At 31.1% G+C, this 18,154-nt stretch overlaps 9 protein-coding genes across 9 annotated transcripts; 6 read left to right on the top strand and 3 right to left on the bottom strand.

Annotated features, from left to right (window-relative positions):
- Nucleotides 1-60: 60 nt before the first annotated feature.
- On the top strand, nt 61-2,607 carry DUG2 (glutamine amidotransferase subunit DUG2; the record flags this gene model as incomplete). Its single annotated transcript, XM_011275538.1, has 1 exon — nt 61-2,607. The coding sequence occupies one exon, from the start codon at nt 61-63 to the stop codon at nt 2,605-2,607; it is 2,547 nt and encodes an 848-aa protein (XP_011273840.1).
- A 235-nt stretch (nt 2,608-2,842) lies between these two features.
- SAF1 (SCF ubiquitin ligase complex subunit SAF1) lies at nt 2,843-4,420 on the top strand (the record flags this gene model as incomplete). Its single annotated transcript, XM_011275537.1, has 1 exon — nt 2,843-4,420. One exon carries the CDS (start codon nt 2,843-2,845, stop codon nt 4,418-4,420), a length of 1,578 nt encoding a protein of 525 aa, XP_011273839.1.
- Nucleotides 4,421-4,500: 80 nt separating this feature from the next.
- Nucleotides 4,501-5,376, bottom strand: ESD (S-formylglutathione hydrolase; the record flags this gene model as incomplete). Its single annotated transcript, XM_011275536.1, has 1 exon — nt 4,501-5,376. One exon carries the CDS (start codon nt 5,374-5,376, stop codon nt 4,501-4,503), a length of 876 nt encoding a protein of 291 aa, XP_011273838.1.
- Nucleotides 5,377-6,477: 1,101 nt separating this feature from the next.
- Nucleotides 6,478-8,070, bottom strand: YCT1 (Yct1p; the record flags this gene model as incomplete). The annotated part of the gene is made up of 1 exon (XM_011275535.1): nt 6,478-8,070. The coding sequence occupies one exon, from the start codon at nt 8,068-8,070 to the stop codon at nt 6,478-6,480; it is 1,593 nt and encodes a 530-aa protein (XP_011273837.1).
- A 1,245-nt stretch (nt 8,071-9,315) lies between these two features.
- Nucleotides 9,316-10,734, bottom strand: FMO5 (dimethylaniline monooxygenase; the record flags this gene model as incomplete). Its single annotated transcript, XM_011275534.1, has 1 exon — nt 9,316-10,734. The coding sequence occupies one exon, from the start codon at nt 10,732-10,734 to the stop codon at nt 9,316-9,318; it is 1,419 nt and encodes a 472-aa protein (XP_011273836.1).
- Nucleotides 10,735-11,238: 504 nt separating this feature from the next.
- BN7_3871 (uncharacterized protein) lies at nt 11,239-12,606 on the top strand (the record flags this gene model as incomplete). Its single annotated transcript, XM_011275533.1, has 2 exons — nt 11,239-11,264; nt 11,361-12,606. 2 exons carry the CDS (start codon nt 11,239-11,241, stop codon nt 12,604-12,606), a joined length of 1,272 nt encoding a protein of 423 aa, XP_011273835.1.
- Nucleotides 12,607-13,008: 402 nt separating this feature from the next.
- Nucleotides 13,009-14,064, top strand: DES1 (sphingolipid delta(4)-desaturase family protein; the record flags this gene model as incomplete). The annotated part of the gene is made up of 1 exon (XM_011275532.1): nt 13,009-14,064. One exon carries the CDS (start codon nt 13,009-13,011, stop codon nt 14,062-14,064), a length of 1,056 nt encoding a protein of 351 aa, XP_011273834.1.
- A 475-nt stretch (nt 14,065-14,539) lies between these two features.
- HEM13 (coproporphyrinogen oxidase) lies at nt 14,540-15,505 on the top strand (the record flags this gene model as incomplete). The annotated part of the gene is made up of 1 exon (XM_011275531.1): nt 14,540-15,505. The coding sequence occupies one exon, from the start codon at nt 14,540-14,542 to the stop codon at nt 15,503-15,505; it is 966 nt and encodes a 321-aa protein (XP_011273833.1).
- A 271-nt stretch (nt 15,506-15,776) lies between these two features.
- Nucleotides 15,777-17,974, top strand: BN7_3868 (Endoribonuclease ysh1; the record flags this gene model as incomplete). Its single annotated transcript, XM_011275530.1, has 2 exons — nt 15,777-15,809; nt 15,893-17,974. The coding sequence occupies 2 exons, from the start codon at nt 15,777-15,779 to the stop codon at nt 17,972-17,974; spliced, it is 2,115 nt and encodes a 704-aa protein (XP_011273832.1).
- Nucleotides 17,975-18,154: the final 180 nt, after the last annotated feature.

Genomic DNA, 18,154 nt, shown 5'->3' with positions numbered 1-18,154 from the left:
AATAATCAGAACTTCAAAGTGTTTTAAATAATTCAAATCACACACACGACACAATAGGTGATGACTTCCAAAAATGCACTAGATGACAACCCTTTAGTGGAGCATACAAGACGTTTACCTTTAAAAAATTCATTACCAACTAGAAAATCATATTCGCCAAGTCCTCAAAGATCTATAAGTGAACTCAATACAAATATAACTACAGAAGATGATGAATGTATACCAAAATTAATTCATAGATGGAATCATAAATATTCCATATTATCCACAATAGCATTTCCAAATTCAGGTTTGTTATTTTGTGGTACACAAGATCATCAAATTTTAGTATTAGATATGGTAACTTTTGAGAAAAAACAAAGTTTAATTGGTCATACTGGTTCTGTCTTATGTTTAACTAAATCTGCTGATGAAAAATATTTATTTTCTGGGGGTTCAGATTCCTTAGTTAAAGTTTGGGATGTTACACAAATGAAAGAAACTCATACTATTTATTCATTAGTCGATATAGGTGATATCTTTAGTTTAGCATGGTCAAGTTCATTAAATACAATTTATTTTGGTGCTCAAAATGCATCAATTTTATTTGTTCATCTTTTACAAAGTATACCCAAAGATGATCCAAGTGGATTACCATCACAAAGATTTGACAAGTTTTTCGATTCTAAAGGTCCAACAGGTGATGTTCATCCATTATCACATAGAAAGAACAATGGTGAATTAAAATCACGTTTAATTGAAATTCCATCTTCAAATATTATTCCATATGCTCATAATGGATTTGTTTATTCAATGGAAATTAATGATCGTACATTGATAACAGGTGGTGGTGATGGTGAAGTCAAAATATGGGATTTAAATTCCAGAGGATTAACTCTAGTGAAATCATTAGATAATGATGAAAGTGTTTTATCTTTAACAAGAAATGAATCATTTCTTTATTGTGGGTTATCAGATGGTCAATTGAAAGTTTGGGATTTGAATACATATCAACAAATAAGATCTATAGGAAGTGATACAAATGCAATTATGTCCATTGCTGCAACTTCGTCATGTATTTATAAAGGTACTTCAAATGGTGTCATTAAATGGAAATTTGGCAAAGAATGTAAAGAATTATGGGATGCTCATCAAGGTTCTGTTTTATCATCTGAGATTTGTTATAGGAAGGGGAAAGCACTTTTAATTACTGGTGGTAATGATGCATCCGTTGCCATATGGGAAATTCCTACTGATGATAATGGGCCTTTAAGAAGAGCTTCAATTGCAGCAGTTGATAACGATTCATTATTGAAAACTTTAGGTCAGATTGTTTCATTTAAAACTGTTTCCAAGAAACCAGAATATTTTATTGATGAATCACGTCGTTGTGCTGCATTTTTAACAAAATTATTTAATCAATTTGGTGCAGATTCTGAAATAATACCTGTGGAAAATGGTAATCCTATAGTTTATGGTTGTTTTAAAGGTAAAGAATCCAATAAAAAGATTCCAAGAATCTTATGGTATGGTCATTATGATGTTATTGAAGCAGATGATACCAGTGCTTGGAATTATGATCCTTTTAAAATTACAGCTACAGATGGTTATCTTTATGGTAGAGGTGTTAGTGATAATAAAGGTCCAATATTAGCTGCTATATATGCAGTTGCTGAATTGTTACAGACTGGTGATTTAAATGCTGATATTGTATTCTTGATTGAAGGTGAAGAAGAATGTGGTTCATTTGGATTCCAAGATGCAGTTCAAAGAAATCATGAGATTATTGGTGATATTGATTGGGTGTTATTAAGTAATTCCTATTGGTTGGATGAAAACATTCCATGTTTAAATTATGGATTAAGAGGTGTTATAAGTGCATCTGTGGAAATTAATAGTGATAAACCTGATAGACATTCAGGTGTTGATGGTGGTGTCTCTAGAGAACCTACTATTGATTTGGTGAATCTTTTATCAACTTTAACTACTAAGAATGGTACAGTTCAAATACCAAATTTCTATGAACCAATTCAACAACAATTAACACCAGAAGAACAAAGATTATATAAAGAAATCACCACTAAAGCTGATATAAATATTAGCAGAGAAACACTTTTGGCTAAATGGAAATATCCATCATTATCTATTCATAAAATTGAAGTTTCAGGTCCAAATAATAATACAGTCATTCCAAGATCTAGTAAAGCTTCAGTATCAATTCGTATTGTTCCAGAACAAAACGTTGAAGAGATTAAAACATCATTCATAAATTATTTAGAAAGTTCATTTAAAGATTTTGATTCAGATAATCAATTAAAGATTAAAATTGTTCATGAATCAGAACCTTGGTTAGGTGATCCAACAAATTCAGCATTCAAAATTCTAAGTAAAGCAGTTTCAGAAGAATGGGGTATTGAACCATTATACATTAGAGAAGGTGGTTCTATTCCATCAGTTAGATTTTTGGAAAAAATTTGTAAAGCACCAGCTGCACAAATTCCATGTGGTCAATCAACAGATAATGCACATCTTAATAATGAAAAGCTCCGTGTTACTAATTTATATGCTCTTCGCAGAATTTTGAAAAAAGCATTTAAAGAACTTCCAAGCAGAAGCACATTAGCATGATCATAATATTTTTAAAGCACTTGACTGTGTGATATATTTATAATTTTAAAGAGTTTTTTTCTACATCGCATCAATTAATTGTATAGAGTTTTATTGCATATTCATGAGTTATTATAGTTTTATAGTAGTTATATGTGCGCGAATTTTGACATGACTATATGTCAAAATAAGATAAGATCAACAAGATTTAAGCAATTAAGTGTCAGATCGATTATAGCATTGAAAGAGATCAGAAATGAGCCAACAATTGTCACTGCTTGATCTTGGATCTGATATCATTGAGTCTGAAGTCATTCCTCATTTGTCACCAGAAGACATCCAGTCTTTAAAATTGACCTCAAAGTCCTTAAATGAATTGGTGGCGCGTTCATCAGTTGTATGGCATGAGCTTTATAAAAAAACATTTGGAACCAAACCAACAGCATTTTCACTAAACAAATGGCCTGATTTATATTCATTGAGAGCTAAGGGTAAATTATACACTTGGGGTGCTATGAGTAGTGGGAGGTTGGGTTTATCAAGTCAAGATGTTCCAGCAAACAATATAGATAGACAAGGGTTTTCAGCAGGTGTTGTAAAACCAACTCAAGTCCCAGGTATTGATGATGTATTGGCTGATGTTTCAGCAGGTGGTTTCAGTTTCCAAATACTTACTGGTAAAGGTGAGATATATTCAACAGGATCTTATCATGCTGGTCATTCATCAGGTCCTGGTCCAAATGAAAGTGATCATAATGAGTTTCAAGAACAAATGAGACTACAAGAACAGATCTTTATAACACCAATTAGAAGAGGTGGAAGAGTGATAAATCCATTAGTAGGAATGCCATTAGGAAATCCTAGACGTGTTCCAATATCTGAACCACAACCAATGCCTGGTGCATTCCCATCATCTCCATATCAAATTCCAGAACAAGTTGAAGTGGAAAACAAGTCAAAAATTGAAAATAGATTCTTGAAGAGGGAAACATCTGGTAATCTTGATGATACAAAATTTGTTAGTGTAAGTTCAGGTAGATCTCATTTCATAGCTCTTGATACATCAGGTAATTTATGGAGTTGGGATGGTGGTGAATATGGTGTTAAAATACGGTTTGAAGATAAGAATGGGATTAATTTAATTCAAAATGGACATGTTGTTTTAAAAGCTGCTGCTGGTTGGAGTTCAAGTGTTGCATATATTTATAATTATGGTCTTGTTTATTGGAAACAAAGAGATCCGTTGAAAAAAGATGATACCGATGCAAGGGCACATCATAGACTAATACCGAAAACTGGGGATATAAAAGGTTCTGAAAGAGTTGTTGATTTTTTCGCAGGTGATGAGTTTATTATTTATGTTACTGCTGAAGGTAAAGTTTATAGAAATGATATGATTGGTGAAGAATCAATATTATTAGAAAAATTTCATAATCATTTAAAGCTTAATGCAAACTCTTTAGCACCAAAATTTACAAGTTTAAGTGGGAATTTCAATCATTTTGCAGTGTTTTCCAATGAAGATATTGTATTGATAGGATCAAAAAACAGTGATGAACCTGAAATTATTGAAGAATTACAACATAAAGAATGTATAAGTTTAGCAGTTGGTGATTATCATTTTCTGGCATTATTGAAAGATGGTACTGTATTGTCTTGGGGATTAGAATCAAATAGTTGTGGATGTTTAGGTCTTGGTAAAGAAGAACCAAATTTTATATGGGAAAATAATTCAAGAAGAGTTCGTAAACCAACAAAGATTGATGTTGAAGGAAAAGTTGTTGCAATTGCAGCTGCAGGATGGCAATCAAGTGCAATAATTAGTGATGTATAAACTACAAATTCAATGTACAAAGTACCAGCTTCATTAATTCATAAGGTAATTATATATATATCATTTCAAATTTTTGGTTGCTAAATTAAGTCCAAATATTTGGCATGATGTTTAGCATGATCAGCAGTGAAAGAACTAATGAAATAATAAGAATGATCAAATCCATCAACTAAATTTAAGTTAACTTTACCTCCAAATTTTGTACCTTTAGAAGCTTCATAAAAGTTTTCTGGTAATAATTGATAATCTCTATAATAAAATGGATCACCTTTACCAACGTGAATTAGAATTTCTGGAGTTGGACCATCATATTTAGCTAATAATTCAGTTGGATCATATTTAGCCCAAGCAGATTTATCATCACCTAAATAAGCACCAAAATTTTTTTCACCCCATTGAGCTTTAATAGGATTTGAAATTGGTGAAAATGCAGAAACAGATTTATATTTACCAGGATTTTGTAAAAATCCAGATAAAGCACCATAACCACCCATTGAATGACCAGTAATTGAAACATTTTCAAAATTTAAATTTTCAAATTCATCTTGTAATAAAGGTTGAATTTCTTCATGAACATATGAATACATACGATAATTGTTTTTATATTTATCAGTTGTAGCATCAACATAGAAACCAGCACCAGTACCATGATCCCATGAATCATCTTCACCTTCAACATTTGCACCTCTTGGAGAAGTATCTGGGAAGACAATAGCAAAACCATATCTATCAGCATGTGGTTGCCAATAAGCTTTTTCTGAAGCATTGTTTGGAGTACAAGTTAAACCTGATAAATAGATCAAGACAGGAACAGTTTTTTTAGCTGATTTTTCATAAGTTTTTGGTAAATAAACATTTAAATCCATTTTAGTTTGTGTTTGCTTTGATTGATGTGATAATTTAAGCAATTTACCACCAAAAGTGGTGATTGTAGATTCTGTTTTGAAAACTGACATTGTGCTAAGAGATCAATTGAGGAAGTTTATCTATATTAAGAGATTCAATTGAGTATATTCAGTTGTGAAATCAAGAGTTCAATTGATTGAAATTAAGGGACTTTTCGTTTTCTTTTATACCCTTACACTCTCGGAACTCGCACTGTTGATGATTTTCATTGGTGCTTATCTCAGGGTACAAAAACGACGCAAAACACTGACTAAGTGGATTAAATTGGTAGAAATTAATATATTTAAATAGCAGAAATCCTAAACAATATACTGACATGATAATTATGGTTTCCTAGTAACAATTACGTTGTCAATCGAGTAATTTATCACCAAAATCACTTTGATGTTACCCAGACAACTTTTTGTGAATATGTGCTCGCTGCAAAATGGCTTAAAAGAGACAAATTATCCTGAAGTTGAAGGGAAAGTGTTAGCAATTTAAATAGGAATAAAAGTATTTAATAGTAGTTAATTAATCATTAATGTTCTTTAAGTTACATTCTTGGTTGTTGTACGTTGATCTACACAGAAATTTTGAAAAAGATCATATAAAATTCATATAATTTGATTCATTGATATTCTAAGAAGCAAAGCAGCATAATTTAAGCACATGTGTTAAGCTTATTTAGATTTCTTTAAACCTGAACCTAATGGTTTACCACCTTTTAATTGAGCAGCGGCAGCTTTTCTGGCAGCAGCATCAGCTTTTTGCTTTTCTTTGAATGCTTGTTCTTCTGGATCTAAATCATCTTGAGATTTCTTCTTTTGTTTTAAAGCTATGTGTATATTTGTCAGTTAAAAGCTCAAAGAAGCACACAAATACCTATGTGAATCAATATTTCACTTACGTTTTAATTTACCACCTTGACGACCTGACATTATGGAATAAGTTGTATATGGATACCAAAACAAGAGCTAAAATTATGACATTTGACAAGTTTTTGATTTGACTTTTTTTTTTTTGATGAGAAAAAAATTGCAAGCGTTGGTAATGACACGAAAGACTGACAGAATGAATACCGATTTTTCATTTAATTTCATTTATATTTCTACAAATTTTATAACATAATAATCTCAAAATATTCATTAATTAACTACTTACTATATAAATCATAAAGGATAGATAAATGCCTTGTTTTCCAAATCTGTCAAATCCAAAGACGCAACATTAACAACAAATTCAACATCACTATCTTCAACAACACCAACTTTTTGGTTTTCACTTAAATTACTTAATCTTTCTTGATTACGTTTATTCAAGATAAAACGAATAACCAATGCTAATAAAGGTGCTGTGAAGAATGATAGAACAATCTGAACAGCCCAAGCTGGATAATATCTTGGTCCTGATGATTCAGTCCATAATTGTGGAGAAATAATATTTGCAATACAATACCAAAACATTATAACTGCATTTCTTGTGATTTTTTTAGTATGACCTGAACATGATGTACTATTCCATGAAAACATACAAATCCATGGGATACCAAAAACTGGGGAAGCTAATGATAATGCAGCTAATAAACCAACTTTATTAGACCATGGTAAAGCAGCTGCAACTATACTACCAACAAATGAAGGTAATGACCAAAATACAACTGAATATGCAGTTATATTAGCAAAACGATATAGGAAAAAACTTGCAATTAAACAACAGATAACTGCAAACCCACCTGATGCAACACTAACCAATGTTGAATTTAAATTTGAAATACCACCCATACCTTTAAATAATAAATTTTGTTGATATGGTAAATTATTTGCCAATTGTTGTAAAAAGATAAAACTTGCAAATAACCAAGTGATTGGATCTTTTAAAGCTTCAATGAATTGATATTTTTTAAAAGTTTTTTGTTCAATTGATGCACCTGTGGTGGATTGAACTCTTCTAATAACCCAAATTCTTTCTTCAATTGATAAAAATTTTGCAGTTGATGGATTATTTGGATAAATTAAGAAAACTAAAACTGTTAATAAGAATGTTAATCCACCAATGATAATCATAAAAATTCTCCATGCATGAATTGAAGATTTTGCAAAAAGAACACCATAAGCAATAAACCCAGTTGGAATTGTAACACCAAGACAAGTTGAATAAAAAATTGGTGCAGTAGCAGCTTTTTCCTTTGCAGTTAAAAATTGACCCATTGTAATGTTTAATAAAGTTAAAACAACACTTTCAACAAATCCCAAGAAGAATCTTAATACAATAACACCAGCATAATTAAAAGCAGCACAATGTAAGAAGATAATAATTGTCCACAAAGAAGTTAAAATGAATAAAAATCTACCAACTGGTAATTTTGCTAATAAATAATTCCCTGGTAATTGACCTGCAATATAACCAACATAAAAAATTGTATTAACATTGTTATATTTATCTTGATCTAATCCAGTATCATCCCAAAATTCAAAAATTGAAGCATATGAAAGGGTAGCTTTGTCCATATATAATAATAAATTTGCTAAACAAACCAATGACATGATTATCCATGTAACTTTTCTAGATAATTTAGCTTCTTGTTCAGGTGTTATTTCTGGTACAGTGGAATCATATTGTTCTTGAAATTTTAAAGTAGCATCTGCATCTTTAGATCTAACAATTTTATAACCTTTTTCTTGAACTTCTTCTTTAGAAATGATATTTGTTTGTATACCAGCTTTATCTTCTAAATCATTTGAAGGTGAATGTGTACTTGACATGGCTGAAAGGTGTTAATGTACTGAACTTCTATTGATAATCAACTGGAGATTAGAACTGATGGGGATCTTGTGGTTTATATACCCGTTGATATAGATTGAACCTTGATTTTGAAAATAATTTTAAACGTTTTAGCTTTTAATACCGTTATCTGAAAGGCAAATTGAATAAGACTCCACAGTTTGAATAGTTTCTTTAATGAGTTAAGTTCATTCTTGAATATTGAAAATATTTATTCGTTCAGATAATTGATATTCATCATCTATATCTTTTCCTGCAAACGAGCCTCAGTTACGGGATTGACTTCTTTCGATTACAGATTGTCCAACTAGTAAGCAGCATTTAAAACGTCTTTTAAAGATCATATGAAATGATTGGATGATGGGGTGATAATTGATTGAAAATATTTTTAGGCATGTATGACATGTGAGTTGATACTTGTGTTTAACTCCAGATCAGAAGACACAATTCAAATTTACGCTTTATCTTATCGTCGATATCGAGAAGCACTAGCACAATTCGCAGATTCCAGGCCCTACACTTAGAACAAGGTAAATATTGCAATCTCGATTCTATCGTTACCTGTATCTCATCTTGATAAATAACAATAGCTTATGTACTCGGTCTTAAGACAGTTAATTAAAAGATAAATGAGTCAATTTGACACACAATTATTTCAACGGTTTTTTTAAACTTTATGCGTTTGTGCAATTGAAATGAAAAATTGCTAATTGCACGTGATTATTTTATAAAATTTTGTGTCAAATGTGGCATTATAAACTCAATGGAGGGACATATGGAGGGACGGTTGTATTATAAGTACTTTTACGAGATCTTTGATGGAATGTGATTAGAATGTACTAGTGGTTTTACTGTTTATTAGAGGTTGAATCGGTCTCTAGTATGACGTTAATCTTCATCTCATAATAACAAGTAATGTTAAGTGTTAAGTGTGTAATGGATCATATAAGTTCATAATCATTCTAGAGCTGTGATAATATTTAACTGATACTGTGAATAATTCATTATTACTGTCCACTTATTACGCCATATACAATCCAGGATTGCCATATCTCGAAAAATATGCTCTTAACATACTTTCCTAGCTGAAGTGGAATCAATCAAATACGTCGATTAAGCCACTATTCCATCATCTTTTAATTAAAAGTACAAACTGATATTAAAGAATAATTTTTTAACTTTATTAAATCTGGTCATACAATTACAATAAATAATATTCCTTTCAATCACAATTTGGATCCCACTTTATAATTATTTCTTACCCAATAATTGATTCTTCTTTGATGTCCACTCCAAAATGCATTTTCCCATTCTTCATCAAATGGTGGTAATTTTCTACCTGGACCTTCATTTCCAGCTAATAATCTTACTGTTTCAAAATATTGTTTAAAATCAGGAACTAAAGCTGAATATTTTGGGGTATCACCTCTTTCTTTTAATCTTTGTTCTTCCCATTCATATTGATCTTTTTTGGAAGGAAGTTTAACTCTACCTGCTAAATATCTTGCACTTAATACAGCTTGCCATAGGAAAGCTTTGAAAGTTAAACCTGCAGCTATATTACCAACGAAAGTCAAAGTTGGATCTTCAATATTCAGCACATGTTGATAAATATGTTTCACTCTATGTTCAGTTCTTTCCAAGTGTGGTAAAAATGGATAACTTACTGTATATCCAGTACCAAAAATTATTGCATCAATATCTTCTTCTTTAGATCCATCTTCAAAAATTGCAGTATCATTTTCAATTTTAACTAAATTTTTTTGTTTTCTAACATTTGGATGATCAAAAGCATACCAACCAAAATAAACATGTGGAACAGATGTACTTCTAACTGAAGAGATCACTTGTCCTTTAACAACATTAACAATATCTTGAACTGTATCCTGTGAAGAAATTGAACCAGCAACAACAATGGTTTTCTTATTTCTAAACTCTTCTCTGGTTCTATATGCTTTTGTATGAATAACAGTTTTACCTGGTGTTTGATAAAATTGATCCAATCCTTCAACATATGGAATATATGGTACATCATAACGACCACTTGCCACTACCACAGCATCAAATGATTCTTTCCATAGATAATCTTGAGTTTTACCAAACTTTCTTAATAATATATCCCATTGATTTGTGGATTTATTTTTTTCAACTAATTCAACAGAAGTATCAAATTCTAATAAATCATCTAATTTTTTGGATTGATAAATGTTTTGAACCCATTTTTTAATCTTAGTATTATGTCTAAATGGTGTATTTGGTCCATATTTACTAACTGATAATTCTGATCCTCCTTGGGGAAATGGTTCATGAGGAAATTCCATTGTTTGATAATGAACATTTGATTCTAAATATGAATAAGTAGCTGTATCAATGAATCTTTGTCTTTTAGATTTTGGTGCATATTTTGGTAATTCATCCCAATTAGGTATTTCTTGATCTAAAGGTTTATCAGCCGTTCTTGTTGCTAAAGATTTAAGATTTTTTGGTAATGGTTCAGGTGGGCTTTCATCATAGATCCAACAACCACCAGCTTCACTTCTTCTTTCAAATACTCTTATTCTGTCGAAATGTTGTTCTTGTACTAATGCATCAAGTGCTATGACACCAGAAGGTCCTGCACCGATTACTGCAACTGATTTAACCATTATCTCTATACGTCAGAAAACTTTTTCACTGTTGTGTCACTTTGGTTAACGAGAGTTCAGGGATCTTTCAAATATTTATACAAAATAACCAGCACCAAAAACAAGAATCAGTCTCACTTTGCAAATCTTTTCAAAGACCGAATGAAGAATTAAACTGTAAGATGTTGAAACTTGACTACTTCTTTAAAAGGATCAAAAGCACCAAAATCACCAAAGACGTTACTGATGTTGTCGCGAAAAGTGGTGATCTTTCTTATGTGGCTTTTCTTTAACTATGAATAAATATCTCCAGTTTCGAAAAAAGCTGATGCTGAGGCTTGATTTGACTAGGAAGAGAAAATGGTAATTGGCGCGATGCTTGTGATGTTAATATGATATAAATAATTAAAGATGTGCTATCTTTTTAGTATTCCATTGATGGGGTATGGATTTATGTCTCAAGAATGAGTGATTTGGAGAAGAACAGTGCAACTGTCAATCAAGATCTAGGATCTATTGAATCAAATGGCTCTAACTGGTCCAGTACAGAGGTAAAGGAAAGCTGTACTGAAAACAGATTTATCAGTTTTATTGTTGTTAACATTAGGATTAACCGTTTTCCAATTTGATCGTATGAATCTTGCAAGTGCATTAACTGGTGGTTTCCAAAAAGATGTACATGTTGAACAAAATGAAATTAATATTGGTAATGAATTAATGTTTTTGGGGATCTTTCTAGGTGAAATTCCATCAAATATTTTATTAATGAAAGTTGGACCAAGAAAATGGTTACCTTTTCAAGTATTAGTCTTTGGATTTGTTGCTATAATGCAAATTTTCATGAAGAATAGATCAGGATTTTATGCATCAAGATTCATGTTGGGTATTGCTGAAAGTGGATATATACCAGGTGGTTGTTATATCATTTCAAATTGGTATAAGAGTTCTGAAAGAGCTAGAAGAACTTCCATTTATTTCTTTGGTATGTTTGGTGGGTATGCCATATCACCAGTCTTATGTTCAGCTATTTTGTTACTTGCAGACAAAAGAAATATTGCTGGATGGAGATGGATTTTCCTTTTAGAGGGTTTATTAACTTTAGTTGTTGCTTTTATAATGTTATTATTCTTACCAGGATCACCAAAAAATCCATATCCATTATTCACCAAAAAATTGTCATTATTCAATGAACGTGATATTCATATTTTACAAAATAGATTAGATGAAAAATCATCAGAGCAGTTGAATCCAATAAAGCTCAGTCATCTAAAGAAAACATTACTTGAATGGAGACGTTATCCACATTTATTTGCTACTGAGATAGTCTTTGGAACTTGGGCACCATTAACAACATATACACCAACTATATTATTCACATCTGGATTTTCAAGAGTCTCTGCGAATGCACTTACAGCTATAGGTGGTGGGTTAGCTTTGGTTGTTGTTTTCATATTCGCTTATGTTAATTATGTTTCCAGGAAAAGAGGTATCACAGTACTTATTGCTACAGCTTCATATGGTATTATTCTAATTATACATAGACAAGTGTTACCACAAGTTTCTCATGATAAATGGAAAGTATTTGGATTATGGACTTTAGTTAACGCATTTGCTGTTGGTTATCATCCGATTCAAAATACTTGGTTACAACTAAACTGTGATTCTCCACAGGAAAGAAGTATTTCAATTGCACTTTGGGTAATGTTTGCCATGATTGGACTAATGAGTGGATCTCAGTTGTTTAGACAAGATGATAAACCTTTATATCAAAAGGGAACTTTAGCCATGATTTGTATGGTTTTTGGAGGATTCCTCATATCCTTGGGACAGTATCTCTTATACTATCATCTAAACAGGAAAAAGCAATCAAATGAGCGTAAATGGCTATTATAAAATGATATTTGACTCATTAATTTGTGAATATTTTGTAGTTTATACTGATTACATAACCATGACATAAGCAAATCAGGAACGTTTTTTTTTTATTTTTATTTTTATTTTTACTTTTGCGAATCGCCTCGTTTAAAACGTTTAAAAAACCAAAAATTTAATTGTTTTCTATTAACATCAGCTCATTTTAATTGTATTTAAAGAACAGCTCAACTTTTTCTTTGAAAGGAAGATCAGACTACAAATTTGTCAAACTCCAAAACTCCTATTTATACACAGAGAAATTCTTTTTTCTCTTTTTCCATTCATTTATACCCCTAATATCATTGGATCTCAAAAAAGTTGTTATTCGAGATCTGAATCTGGATCTATATTATATTAATAAAAAGATTCCAAAAGCTCATCATGGCTACAATTACACATAGAAAAAACCCTTCACAACCAATAACTTTCCAAACACCTCCAGCAGATGCTCCAATTGAAAAATTAAATGATTTTTATTGGACAAATGAAACTGAACCTCATACAATTAGAAGAAAATTAATATTGAAAAAATATCCAAAAATTACAGAACTTTGTGGACCTGAACCTTTAACTAAATATATTATTTTCGGAGTTGTTTCATTACAATTATCAATTGCTTATTATTTAAGAAATACTCCATTTTTAAGTTGGAAATTCTTTTTGTTAAGTTATATAATTGGTGCTACTGCAAATCAAAATGTCTTTTTAGCTATTCATGAATTAACTCATAATTTAGCATTTAAAAAACCATTACATAACAAATTATATGCAATTTTCACAAATATTCCAATTGGTATACCTTATTCAGCTTCTTTCCAACCTTATCATCAATTACATCATAAATATTTAGGTGATGAAGTTTTAGATACTGATGTCCCAACAAAATATGAAGCTATAGTTTTATCAAATGTCTTGGGGAAATCATTTTTTGCAACTTTCCAAATCTTATTTTATGCTTTAAGACCAATGTTTATTACACAAATTAAATTTACTTATATTCATTTACTTAACGTCTTGGTTCAACTATTTGTTGATTTCTTAATTGTGAAATACTGGGGTTGGAAATCATTAAGTTATTTCATCTTTAGTTCATTTTTAGCTGGTTCTTTACATCCATGTTCAGGTCATTTCATTGCTGAACATTATATCATGGATCCACCAAAGACTTATAACAGATATAAAGATCATCCACCTTTAGAAACTTATTCATATTATGGTGCCTTAAATTTAGTTACATGGAATGTTGGTCTACATAATGAACATCATGATTTCCCATATGTTGCTTGGTCAAAACTTCATAAATTGAATGAAGTTGCTAATGAGTTTTATTGTGATTTACCAAAACATGATTCATGGACTATGGTTATTGTTAACTTCATTCTTGATAAAAATGTCTTATTATACAATAGAGTTAAAAGAGAAACTGCAAAGAAATAAAATCCATAAAATTATCATTATTTATAAACTATATATGTACGAATTGGGCTGGAGAATAGAGGTATAACAAAATATACAAAACATATCATTATTTATACGAAAATTGTAGTCACCAGATAGTCATCTAAAATGCTGACATGTAACTGTCGTCGTATTCGTTCAATTTGATGTGAAGTATCCATGCTCAATGCTGAGATCCTCATACAAAAAATAATTAGCGAAAAGCAAAAAATAAAAAAAAAAAAAACCTTTAATCTCCTGATAATTTAACTAACAAATTTTGTCAAACGGTAGAAACGATTCGAACTTTATCAATTCTAGTTTTGAACAAGATCAGTTGTCACAAAAGAACGAAGTGTTAAACGATAAATCATTGATTGTCAATTGTATATAAACACAGACAGGAAACCGTTGAATTCGTTGTATCTTTATCAAAACTTAATCATTAATACTCAAGTACAATAGAATTGACAATATGCCTTTCACTGATCAAACATCACCAAATGCCCCAATTAGGGAAAAGATGGAAGCTTTAATCCGTCAAAAACAACAAGAAATCACTAAAGGTCTTGAAGCTTTAGAACCAACTGCTAGATTCTTTGCTGATTCTTGGTCTCGTGGTGAAAGTGCTGGAGGTGGTACTTCATGTGTTATTCAAGATGGTGAAGTTTTTGAAAAAGGTGGTGTGAATATTAGTGTTGTTTATGGTTCATTACCTCCAAAAGCTGTTGAAAGAATGAGAGCTGATCATAAAAATTTAAAATTCCCAAAAGAAGGTAATATTCCATTTTATGCTTGTGGATTATCAATGGTTATTCATCCAAAAAATCCTCATGCTCCAACTACACATTTAAATTATCGTTATTTTGAAACTTGGAATGAAGATGGCACTCCACAAACTTGGTGGTTTGGTGGTGGTGCTGATTTAACTCCTTCATATCTTTATGAAGAAGATGCTAAATTATTCCATCAAAAACATAAAGATGCATTAGATAAACATGATACTTCATTATATCCTAAATATAAGAAATGGTGTGATGAATATTTCTTAATTAAACATAGACAAGAAACAAGAGGTATTGGTGGTATTTTCTTTGATGATTTTGATGATAGAAAACCTGAAGAAATTTTATCAATTGTTTCAGATTGTTTTGATGCATTTTTACCTTCATATGTTCCAACTATTGAAAAGAGAAAAGACCAACCATTTACTGAAGAAGAAAGAAATTGGCAACAATTGAGAAGAGGTAGATATGTTGAATTTAATTTGGTTTTAGATAGAGGTACTCAATTTGGTTTACAAACACCAGGTTCAAGAGTAGAAAGTATCTTGATGTCTTTACCAGCTACTGCAAGCTGGGCTTACAACCATCAACCAGAAGAAGGTTCCAGAGAAGCAGAGTTGATCCAAGTCTTAAAGAACCCAAGAGAATGGGTTTGATAATGTGTATAGATGTTGATGTTTATGAATCGATGACGTTTTCATGTTTATATACAAAGTTTCGCGTACCTTTATTTAAAAAGTTTCGCGTGTAGAGCAAAATTAATTTGAAAGGTAAACAAAAGCTTTTTGACTTTCCACATACAAACTCTTTATTGAATAGAAATCTTTAACTACTTGACGATGACGGACAGAGATGAGCTAGTAAGTTTTATTATGCACTAAGAAGTTCAAATTGTACTAACTTTGTTGTTTCAGGGACTCACTTTTGATGGGTTTATTCATGAATTTGAAGGTGTTAGAGGTAAGTTTTATAACAATACAAGAAAATGGCTGTGCAACTTATACTAACTAAATCAAGTTGATAATTTCACCACTACAAAGCAGTTAGTAAAGCTTTACTTGCTTACTCATGCCCATGCTGATCACTTGAAAGGGTTGGATTCCAGTTTTAGTGGTCATCCAGTATATTGTTCAGAAATCACCAAGGAATTATTGAAATTGAATCCTAAATATAGTAGAAGTTGGCCATCTCTTAGACCATTGAAGGAAAATCAAAGACACACAGTTCCTTTGAAGGATGGTGTTTCAATAAATTTGACTTTAATCCCAGCTAGACATTGTCCTGGTGCTGTTATGTTCTTAGTTGAATCAAATGAGAAATCAATTTTAATTACTGGTGATATTAGAGCTGAAAGGGATTGGGTTGGATCATTACCAAGAAATGAATTTTTATTCCCATATACAACTTCTTTGAAAAAATTTGATAATATTTATTTAGATACAACATTTGGTTATAGACAAGAACCTTTTATTGATATGAAATCAAATTATTTCGGATTACAAGCTTTATGTGAAGTTATGAAATTTTATCCAATGGATGATGATACTTTTTCATTCCATTTTGCTGATTCAACAATTGGATATGAAGAAGCTTGGATTAGAATTATTAGTTTATTTGGTGGTAAAATGCATTCGAATAACGATCTTTATAAAAGATTAGAACTTTTATCTAATTCAAATGAATATGAATATAAAGATCGTATTGGTAAGATCAAATCATTGGATCCAAAATCAAAATTCCATTGTTGTGGTATAAGACCATCTCAATGTAGTGGTCATATTTCCAAATTTCCTGTCAGATTAAAACATTCAATTGATATTAGTTATGAAGATATGCTTAATATTACACATCCATTACCATGGAGTCAATTTAGTGATGTTGCAATTTTCCAAGAAGAATTACCTCAGGGTCATAAAATTTATAAAATTGATGATATTCCTCATTTATTACCAAATGGTAAAGATTATTTATTAAGAAATGAAATTAGATTTTTCTTTAGTCGTCATTCATCTTATGAAGAATGCAGACATTTCATTAGTTTATTCAATGTTGATGATGTTTACCCATTAACAGAGTCACCAAAATCTTGGGCAAGAGGATTTCAAATGAAGAGACAATTTGGTGATTTATTGAATAAAAGTGGTGATTTAATTTATGATTTACATTCAACTGCTGTTTATGGACCAGCTCCTACAGGATTGAACACTCCACAAAGAATTGATAAATTTAGTGAATCATTTCTAAGAAGTGTAACAGATGGATCAAGAGACGTTGCACAACCTTCTGGTGAATTTGAGTTCAGAGGTATTGCTGGTGTTCATAACGCTGCTTTTAGACAATCATTCACTGATGAAGAAATGCAATTTATGGGTCAATATTCTCATTTAGTTCGTGAAGGTAGACATTTAGCTGGTGTGAATCAATATCGTGTTGAAAGGGGTATTAGAGCATTAGGTCCTCAATATCTAAATAGATATAGAGATCGTGATCATGAAGAACATCGAATTGATACACAGGATGGGTCAGATGACAGTGATGAAGATGACTTAGAATCTGCAATGCGAAAATTTAATAGAACCAGAAGTAACTTGAATTCCAGAAGAGGGAGTTTTAATAATAATGATGATGATGAAGATCACGATGATGATCTACCAGGAACGGGTGTAAATTCAAACAACACTGTTTCATCATCAACAAGAGTATTAGTACCATCACCACCAAAAAGAGAACCTTTAACTGAAAAATCAGTTGACAACACACAAAATCAACAAAACGGTCCAAAACGTCAACGTACAGCAAAAACTGAAGCACCATTACAAGTTATCAATCTTGATACACAACAAGAATCAGTCGTCCAATTAGAACCACCAGTTGACTTAGAGTCACAAAAAGCAAAATCATCAAATCAATTAGCACCAAAAAATGAACCGAATGAGACCACTTTAGAAGCCCCAACTAGATCGTTTTTGGTAAGAAGAATATCAGAATCTCCGTTAAAATCAAGCTATGAAAGACAAATCACAGATATCAATTTAGAAAATGTTTCTAGAATTGAACAATCTATTGTTAACGCAGATGGACAAGGATTTTTTGAATACCAATTAAAATCTTGTAAAAAGAAATAAACATGGACGCTCTTAATCATTAAACATTTAGAAACGTAATTGTAATATTTGACTACAAGATCATGATTACCATGCTCTATTATTTTAAACCAACGTAACGTAATCCATTAAAAAAATCAACTTGAAGTTGACAACTTTTTTCCTTTATAAAACCCTCTATGACAAACTATAATACAAAAT

This window comes from Wickerhamomyces ciferrii, contig 00120 (assembly GCF_000313485.1).
Source record: "Wickerhamomyces ciferrii WGS project CAIF00000000 data, strain NRRL Y-1031 F-60-10, contig 00120, whole genome shotgun sequence".
NCBI lineage: Eukaryota > Fungi > Ascomycota > Saccharomycetes > Phaffomycetales > Wickerhamomycetaceae > Hansenula > Hansenula ciferrii.
This window is presented reverse-complemented; position numbering and strand designations above follow the sequence as displayed.